Source organism: Drosophila suzukii, chromosome 3 (genome assembly GCF_043229965.1).
Source record: "Drosophila suzukii chromosome 3, CBGP_Dsuzu_IsoJpt1.0, whole genome shotgun sequence".
Classification (NCBI taxonomy): Eukaryota; Metazoa; Arthropoda; class Insecta; order Diptera; family Drosophilidae; genus Drosophila; species Drosophila suzukii.
In genome coordinates, this window is record NC_092082.1 from 83,991,530 (window position 1) to 84,001,880 (window position 10,351).

The 10,351-nt window shown below is 39.8% G+C and overlaps 1 protein-coding gene across 1 annotated transcript; it reads left to right on the forward strand.

Moving 5' to 3' along the window:
- Nucleotides 1-1,832: 1,832 nt before the first annotated feature.
- On the forward strand, nucleotides 1,833-3,728 carry danr (distal antenna-related). Its single transcript, XM_017084771.4, has one exon. It carries the CDS (start codon nucleotides 1,975-1,977, stop codon nucleotides 3,262-3,264), a length of 1,290 nt encoding a protein of 429 aa, XP_016940260.4. The 5' UTR covers nucleotides 1,833-1,974; the 3' UTR covers nucleotides 3,265-3,728.
- The last annotated feature ends 6,623 nt before the right edge of the window (nucleotides 3,729-10,351 follow it).

A 10,351-nucleotide genomic window follows, 5' to 3' on the forward strand; every position in this document is an offset into this window, starting at 1 on the left:
ATTTTATTAATTTATTAAACCACCAAGCTTTTATTATAATGATTGCAATTTAATAAGCTGCAGTATACGTTTATTTATTGATTTTAGTTTCAACGTACATTTTTGTGACAAATAAAAGTGAAATAAAAATTGTTTAATGATAAATAATGATATAGTTATAATATACAGCAACACGGAAATTAATCAATACATGTAGGTGTAATCTAATAAATTATAGTTAATAGAAAATTTATTTAAATATGTGTAAATCAAACATAAATACTAAAGGCTACTTACTTTCTAAAATGTGTCTTTTAATAACACAATAAAAAAAGTATTAAAAAAAAAGGAATGTGTAATTTTTTCTTCCCGTAACATATACATATATAAATTTATGTATGATGGTGAGTAAAATATGATAGAAAACCTTTTTAATAATAAGAAGAATATCATTTTATTGAGTTTTTAATTGATGCTCATGTTCAAGGTCCAATGCGCCAAAAAGTAGGCAACGAGTTGGCACGTATTTTCGCGCTCAGAATTTCTGTTGAATTTTTTTATGGATCTTTCATAGGTTGATTAGGTAGTCACGGTAGGTAAATTGCAAAATTGTTTTTGTAATAAGACGTATGACGTATGTAAGTATTTAAATATTTTAGTAATTTTAAACGTTGCTTTAAACATATTTTAAAACTTTAAATATATTTCATTCTCTTGAAGCTGGAAGCTTTTTTTTAGTTTTTTCAATAGCAAAGATAAGTTGACTACGGAAATGCATTCATAATTAAAATAACTTGAATGTAGTTCCTAATGCCGGATAATCTTAAAAATATTTTCGTATTCATTTGTACATAGCTTAACAACAAAATCAAGGATGTTTTAGGGATATTGGCATCCAAAAATGTGTACTTCTGTTTTAGCGATTACATTAATTTAACAAAGTGTGTTATTTTCTTGGGTTCCTTTTATGAGAGTTTGAAATAAATAAAATATGGATGAAAGTGGAATAAATAATGATAGGAAACCGTATACCACAGCTAATGTCATGGACCACCGTTGATATTTTTAGGGATATTCAAATTTGTAGTATTTTGATTATTTACGAAAACGTGTTTGGTGCGTATTTTTCTTGTACTATAATTTGATAAGGGTGAAAGTGGATGAAATAAAAACATAATAAACAAGGTACAAAAAGTACCATCGAAGTTAGTGCAAATACACAGATGGTCAGTGCAAATAATCCAGAGTGAAATTGTGTTATTCTTTGGAAGATTCGCGACCCAAAAGTGCATCCAGGTCCACGTCCGTATCAGATCCGCTCACGCACATGCGGATGTGGATGCGAATGTAGATGCGAGTGCGAGAAGGTTGGCCAAACACACTCTCGCAGCGGAGAATGTTTATGGGAGGTAAATAACTGGTTTTTATATAAACACAGGAGCACAATCACAATCACACTCACACACACACACACACTGCCACGTGCAGGAGACAATTTGGAAATGTGCATCCACATCAAAAGCCACATCCACATCTATACAATATATCCGCGAAGAGGGTGGCGGAAGGGGACGAAAGAGGATGACCAGGACAATGTTAAGAGAGTCCATATCCCGCAGAGCGCATCGAATTTCGGGAGAGAGCAGGCGCGAGCGGGACATGAGTAACAAGTTGTTGCGCTGGTGGTGGTGGTGGGGTAAGAGTAAGAGAAAGGAGAGAGTGGCGCCTCTCGTTCTCCATTGGTCGTTGGTCGAATCAAACTGTCCGCCGTTCTCTTCGCCGCAAAATCATCATCGGCTCAGCTCGGCGGTCGCCTTTCGCAGTTCGCCGTTCGCCGCTCGCCGTTCGCCTTTCGCGGAATCGGATTCACAATCACATCCTTCTGCGAGTTCGAGGAGTGCACACCGGTGGTCGCATTCGCAGTCGCAGTCGCAATCGGAATCTTATTCGCATCCGCCAAAGTCCGCGCTTCAGATCGAAATCGTAGAGCCCACCATGGATATCTCCGCCTACCAGCACATGAACATCCGGATGAGCACGCGCGGCAAGCGTCCGCTGCGTAACCTCACGCCCAACGATAAGGTGCGCGCCATACAGCGCATCCATAATGGCGAGACGAAGGCCAGTGTTTCCCGTGATATAGGGGTTCCAGAGTCCACGCTGCGAGGATGGTGCAAGAACGAGCAGAAGCTGCGCTTCATGTGCCGCCAGCTGGGTCCCGATCACCTGGGTCTGGACACGCCCCCAGAGAAGCGCGCCAAGTTCGAGCTGCAGCTCCAGCTGCCCCCCAAATTCGTGGCTTTGCCTCCGAATTACGAGGAGCTGGGCTTTGGGGCACTGCCCTACTCCCCGGCCGATTATCCTGGGCAGGGTGAGTCGCTGCTGGAGAAGCTAAGCCTGGTGGAATTTGTCAAAAAGACAGGCGGTTTGCATCCGGAGCAAGTGCATCCAAGTCAGTCGGCTGGAGTTATGGACTACTCCAACAACATGCTGCATCAGCTGAATCTCCTGGCCCTGCTCAACTCCAAACTTACCCCTCCTCAGACTGCCGAAATGGATGCACCCAAGACGGAGGACAACAACAAGGTGGTTGATTCATCCGCTGCCTCCGAGGATTACAGCAAAAACAATTATCCCCTGCTGAGTGTCAAGAACTGGGCCAAGGATCCGGCCAAGCGGATGAACCTAACTAATCAGCCAGAGCAGGTCAACGATAAGAACAATAATGCTCTGGAGGGCAATCCTCCAGCTGCGGAGCAGGTTAAGACTGCCATGTTTCCGGACACCGCCATACCCCTACTGCCAGCACCCTTCCCGAATCCTGCGGATCTAGCGCCTGTGATAGCACCAGTGACTCCGGCCAGTGCCACGCCCACAGCCACGCCCACGCCCATTACCGCTGGCGGAGGAGCCGATGGCCAGGGGGCGGCTCTGCTGGATTGGTGCAAGCTCTTCAATGCCAGCTTGAACTTCCTGGCCTTCGCAGCGGCCGCAGCTTCCATGCAACCCGGCGGAGGCGGCGGCGGAGGAAGTGCACCCAACAGTCACTACAATCCCAACCAGATGGTGAACGGCGGTTCAGAACCCGATCTCGACATACCCACATATCCCTTCAACGAAGCGCTGATGAAGCGCCTGAGTCCCTTGGCCCACAGTGAGGCCTCCAACGAAAGCTACTGCGACAGCGAGCCGGAGGATCTGTCCGTGCGATCCTGCGCCTCCAAGGCCTCCAGCAGATCCCACACCCCCGACAAGAGCATCGGGTCCAGCGATGCCGAGCAGTAGACACAATAGCTCTATAGTTCTATAGCTCTATAGCTCTATAGTTTCTAGTTCTAGTTCTAGTGTAAATACCTCCATTTTTATTGTTAAATAGCCACCTTAAGTATTTATGAAACAACACGAATCATTTCGCAATGCAAATGCCATTTGTACTTATCAATTAATGTATTAATATAACTGCAACAGGTATTAATAGTTCAGCATACTATAATAGCTAGTTATAACTAGGAATATCGACTGTGTGACTCTAATTGTTTGAAAACCAAATTCAATTCATCTACACTTAATATAACAAATACTAATTGTTTTAAGTAGCTTAATTATTTGGCACGTTCGCCAGCCATTCCAATCGATTTGTTTTCGTACTGCTGTAATCTCCGTAACTCTTAATAAGCATATAAACTAATTACTAATGAAACGAATAAATATTTATTAACAAAACAAAATAAAATTAAAGTGTGAATCTCTCAAGATTAAAAGAAGGCATTTCTTTATTTAATGGGTATTTCGTTTTAACTCTTTGAAATGGGAAAGTTTTGCACACTGCAAAAACACCAATGGAAGAGTTCCAAAAATTTTGGTAGTATTCAACTTTTTAACGATATTTTTACTATTTTCTAACGGATTATTTGATTCAAAGCTTACAAAATTTATTTTTTACGCTTGCAATCTACTCTTTAGTAATCGTAATGCAGATAAGAAGGAGTAGTAATACTTTAACCCTTTACCAAAAAGGTTTAGTAGTAAAAACTCACATGGAGACATTTCCTGGAGAGTTCTTTCACCAAAATCTCAAGAACTAAGTTATTCTCTTTTCATTACACCATTGAAAAGGAAAGACAACCCATTCCCTATCGTTATTTGTATTGTTTGGATTTCCCTAGCAATATTTTGATTTTAAAATAACTCACAGATAGGATCTGAAAAAAAATATTCTAAAAAATAAATAAATTTTCAAAAAAATTTAATGGTTTTTATCGGGGACATTTAAACAAACTTTTTTTTTAACAAATTAAAAATACATTGTTTTATTACAATGTAACTGAAAATTAAGTTGGGTAATTAATAAGTGAGTATAGAAAAGTTTCAGTGTAACAACAGTATGTTGAGGGTGTAAATGTATCGAAATGAATCTTGAGCTCTAAAGTATATTCGTATATTATAGTGTTCGTTCTAGATGGGATTCAACATTTTCGGTAATATTTTATTTGCTTATTTTTGTATAGATCAACATAAAAAGTAAAACTAGTGTGAAATATTTGCATATTCTAGTTTTAGTTAGTTTAGTTTTAGTTTAGTTTTTTATTTGCATATTTGGTATTTAATTATGTGTTAAGAATCTTGTAAAATAACAATACAGTTATATTTTAAATTGCATTAAAGTAGTATGGTTAAGACATATTCATATCCAAGATGGGCATTATAGGGTTCTGGAGAGAAGCCACCAGAGAGGAACCCGCGATCATTGTTATGGATGGATGTCAGCAGTTCGATCTGGAGTCCTGCCATGAGGGCTACGCGTTAATGAGTCTCGTTTTCCGCTCCCCTCCGTGGCGACGGTTTGGAAAGCCTTTTTTAGAGGCATCGGTCAAGCCGAACACGAAAAAATGGCACCATCTCCAGGAGCACCAGAAACTAAAAACAGAAACAGAAACTGAAGCGGCAACCGCCACGGCAGCGGCATGAAGACGAATTATTGGCTCGCCTTTTGGAAAAATTAAATATCGCGTGTTGGTAATTTCCGCTTGGCTTCCCATTGCCGCTGCCATCGGCTGAAGTTGAGGCGAATTATTACGATGATTAGGCGACTGACAGTGCTCCCAGGCATCGGCATCGGATCGGTATAGGCACTGGCATCCATGTAGCCACCTATCCATGTATCCATGCATCCATGCATCCACCTATCCATGTGGCCATGTCGACCATCCGGCCTGCCAGCCGTGATCTGTATGCATGTTTCGCATTTCGCTCCGCATTTTCGCATTTCGCATTTTCGATTGCACATTGCATGTGCGGCGTTGTATTCTGCGCAGCGTTTTGTGGACATCTTCGTGGCATTCTGGTTCTGGGCGAGGATTAAATTACTTAAAACCAATCCCCTCCCGGGCATATCGACGGATCCAGCCGCTGTCAATATTGTGTCGCCTCGTAACCCGCACGATCGCGGTACTAAGACGGTTTGCCACAGCACACAAGTGCCCAAAATAAGTGGCCATGCCGAAATACCCATGGATGGTATTGCTTCTTCGGGGGGGTAGAATGAACCTTACTATGGCCATCTCTTCAGAAAGTGGTTAGACTTTACTTGCCTTTTTTTATTTTTTGTTTTATCATACCAATATTCTGAAGTAGTTTAGGTGTTTCTAAACTACTAGAAGATACTGCTAGATTATAATTGGTGTATGAGAAATTTCATGACTATTACAATCCATTTCACAAAGAAAACATCCTTTTATTATAGTATACCAAGGAATTTTCAATGGAAATACTCTAGTTTTGACTTTAATATTTAAAGTTTCGATTGTTTCTAATCTTACATGAGTTAACTATTAAAAATATGTTATATACCATTTTTAGAAATTTGTTTTTTACTTAATATGGAAATTTATATATTTTTAAACACGATATTTCCAAGGTACCTTAAGTTCAATGCACTTAAGATCCCCAAAATGGAGCACAGAATGACTGACAATCTGCAAGCATATGATTGACAATGGAAACGGCTCTGAAATTACCCAACGAAATGAAGGATCGAGCTGCCAATATCGATACCACATCCGCACCGGTGGCGGATGGCTTGGGCGTTCATATAAAAATGGCGAGGAATTTGCGTGAGCTTAATGCGGATCTCATTCAGCATTTTTGTGAAACATGACCAGTTAATGTAAAGATAATATAATATATTTTCACCTCTACAACAGCAACAGCAGGATCGGTAAGGCATATGCATTTTTGATTCCCGCCCAAAGCCCATGTAGGTTACAGTCAATTTATTTGCTTTCTTATCCTCGCGTTTGAATAATTGGCTACCAAGTTACTTGGCTGCCTCTACAAGATCGAAACCCTCTGAATTTTGCGTGTCCAGCCTCTTTGGGACTCGGTCTGGGATTCGCATCCACGTTCTCTAGCATGCATCAATTACAATCAGATTAGTTGCATGTGAGCAGGAACCCTTTGATGGAAAACGATCGCGCAAGATTAAGTCGCGAACTGAACGGAGGACTGGACCATTCTTTTCCTGCCATCCGGCACGAATCTCCATCCCAGCCTCCAGTGGATCCACTGTGGATCAATTGAAGTGAGCAGACTGGACATGGGACGCAGACTCGCTGTGGATTGGAGATCCATTAAAATTCTTCCCCCAATTTGGCCAGCGAAAACGCAATGGTGTAGTTAATTTATGCCTTCTGGTCGGAAGTCATAACCTAGATTTATGATTGTCTTGTCATAGGATACCAAAAGTATAGTTCATATAGGAATAAAAGAGAATAATCTAATTAATTTTAATAGTGAATACCTATATTTATTTTTCTCTTTATTCATGAATAAGTTGGCTATTCAAATAATTGAGTACGTGTCCTTTAGATGAATTTATTAATGGATAATTTTTAATAATCGTTACAGAAAGAACTCATCAAATGCGATGTGTTCAGAAATTTATCAACTAATTATTTCCTTAAACATCCTTATGACGATTCCGATGTTTACAAGTTTCACGATTTAATCCTTAAAATATTATGTTTACTATTTTTAACCTTTTAAGTACTCAACCTTGTAAAGGTTTTTTCTATCTAATCGCTTTATTAAATGCAATTTACAATCCAATCTTAAATGTTCATTTTCAAGCGGTTGTGCCCTTAATTTAGGCGTACAATAAAATGTAGGCTCTACAGTCGAAATTACTTTTGTCCTTTCATTCCGACGAGATGTGTTTTTGTAAAGCCTAGTAGATAACTAACAAAGATTTGTGTACTTTTGTACACAAGTATTGCGCTTCACAGATATTGCATAATTTTGGCTTGGGATGATGATGAATACAACTTTTGATACAAATTGCAATTTATTGTGTCTTTTGGTGAAAAAGTGTTTTTGTTTCAATAGTTATTTTTTGCTCCCTTTACTCTGCATTGTTCTCCTTTTGTCCTTGTGAACATCAAAGCTGAACCAGAGACTTTGTCATCAGCCTTCTCTTTGGCTTTTTTTGTTTTACTAACCGGTTCGCGTCGAGGCGATATTCTTGAAAAAATTCTGATTTAAAAGTTTGTGTAGAGTTAGATAAGGGCAAATATTAGGAATTTTTATATTTTCATGTAAAAGATACTCGTGGATAAATGTCCTACCAAAATAAAGGTATTTAAGGTGCTAAATCTAATCAAGACAAGTTTGTAGTAAAGAATTTGTATAGTATTTATCCTTGAGCATTTAACTTAATCTGAAATCAAGATGGTGTTGGTCAACTGTGAAATTCGAGACGAGTCATAAGTTTGTCGTCCCGTTTGTTTAAGAAATTATCATGATTAGCACAATATTTTGATTGCTACCTGAAGGATGTTGTGAAAGCATTCTGAGAAACGCCACTGCATTTACCACAGCAACTTATCGCAACCACGATATGAAATGCCGGAAGGGTATTCATATTCATCCCCTTTGATTAGCGCGTGTAAGTCGGACAGGCTGTCCTATTCGGTTCTATTCTGTTCCATTCTGTTCTACTCTGTGGACCGATGTCATCCTGAGAAAGGACATCCTAATGAATATGTCATTGTGCGCGATAAAGTTTTCACTTTATTGTCAGAATTGTCTCGTTATTAACACGAGTTGAGTTGATCAGACGTGGAATGTGCGGTGATAAGAGGCTTAGGTTAGAGAGTCCAGGGGAACTCAAGGGATTCCCAAGATGAGCGAATTGGCATTCGCATTGTTTTCAAGGGACATGCCGCTACTTGATTTCAAAAACTCAAACCGGATTTCAGTTGGCTTTCGGGCCTTATTATGTTGCCTACATTCTGACACGCAATGTTTTTTATTCAGAAGACCTAAAGGCAAAAAACCATGACCGCAAAAAAAACTTTTGCAGAATCAGTCTCTGATCGTTTCTTAACCCTTTTTTTGTGTAAGAACAGATTTCAGTTCAAAATATCGCGAACTTTCACGGTGGAAACCAAGTTTAAAATCGTTTCTCAAGTATGTTACCAAGTAGTTTCTGTATAAAACTTTTACTTTAATAATATCAACACGAAAACAGCAAAAGAAATTCCCGATTCTCACCAACCTATAATTTTGAAGAAGAAAAGAAAGGCTTCTAAAGTCGAAAAACATAGACAGTGGTAACAAGATGACCCTGACCTTATTTATTTTAACAGACAATAAAATAAAACCCGTATATCCCATAAAGCATTTAGTGTTTGGATATAAAAAGACGACTCTTTATTTAGTATTCAAATCGCTGGGCCTGGAAAACACAGCCCGATTTGTTATGTTTATGTAACCCTTATTCTTGTCTGTGGTAAGAGTGGAACTTATCGCGGCGGCTGAATAGAGAACTGGATTAAAGGTCGCCGGACTTCAAGCCCTGTCAACGTTCGTCCCATCGTCAATAAATCAGCCAGTTGAAAATTCCGTTACAGGACACCGGGATTCGTGAGAAAACGTCGAATAATATCCCAAAGAGGAGATGTTTTTCCATTTCTGACTATCCCAGTGTCCGGTTAAATGACAGTTGGGCGCATACCCAAGGATTCGGAATTCTAATCAAAATACCGGTTCGGTACCAAGACGACCATCTTACACCATATCTGCAATTACTTGTTCCGGGCTAAAAACAGTCCCGGGAACGGGTTTCCACATCACCGTGTATGCACGGATGTCCGGATATGAATATTAAGCAGCCGTGTGGGTATTTATCTAATCTTAACAAATGACTTGATGTCTTCGTCACCGCTGTTAACCGTGCAGGACATGCAAATAAAGTTTTTACGCAGAGGTATTTATCTGGCGGGTATTAGTGTCAAACTTTTCGGTCCGTAGCATTGACAAATGACACATGCCGTCCAGGATGGCTAATTCCGGTCAGAATTTCCTGCGGTTCCAGTTTGCTACCTTGAAAATTTGCATAAATCTAAAAAATATATTCTTTAAAGTTTGGAAACAATTTTTAAAAGTTTTTTTTATAATATAAACTTAGAGACCGAAGGATAAACTAAGGTAATCGTAAGAATATTCTCTCGGAAGGAAAACTAATTATTATATCGGTTAAAATGTAATTTACTTTTACATTAAACTAAAAAATATAGTTAAAATATAAGAAAAATAATGAGAAAATATTTAATATTTTTTTGTTTAATTTTGTCAGTTGCAATTAAAAATTTTTCATATCCCTTGTGGAAATGTGCTGGAATCTGTGACAACACTAAGGGTATCAACCACTCCAAGGGTTAGTTTTCCGCACTGTCCATAGTAAACTGAAATACCTAATGAGTCCTGGCACTTTTTAACGACCAACATTGTATTCCTCTACGGTCATTATTATAATAACGAAACACACAGCCCAGCAAACACCTATGTATATACGAATAAGTATGTATATCGGTGGTATATACAAATATTTTGACATGCCTATAGCCTATATGGATGTGGGCTTATATGGCATACTAAATGTGAGCACTAAGCCCATCGTGGTAAAAAGAGGCTGGGGAGGGGGTGGCATTAAAAAACAAACCCCTTCACTTGTTGTTAAACAAACTCTTGCGATTTCTATTTTTCATCGCCGACCGGAGTGGTCACTCTCACTACTCACAACCCACTACCCCCTGAAGTCGAGTGGTGCCGCAGATGGCTCTACAGTTCGCCTCCAAAGTGGACAGAATTTAACGTTCCAGAGACTCGTTTAATAATTGCTCAGAGTGCGTGCGGTTTGGGCGGGATGGGGGGTCGAAATGGGTCTACGTCAACCGTGTCGCTAGGCCTGTCGTACGGGACAGGCCCGTAACGGACTTCGGACTTAACCGGACCCAGGCCCAAGCCCGGGCCCTGACCCATCCCCAGGCCCATAACCAGGCCCAACCGGACAGGATTCAGGATTCAGGACCTT

Excerpts from the sequence above, each read along its gene's own strand:
- danr (XM_017084771.4), top strand. The coding sequence starts at position 1,975 with ATGGATATCTCCGCCTACCAGCACATGAACATCCGGATGAGCACGCGC.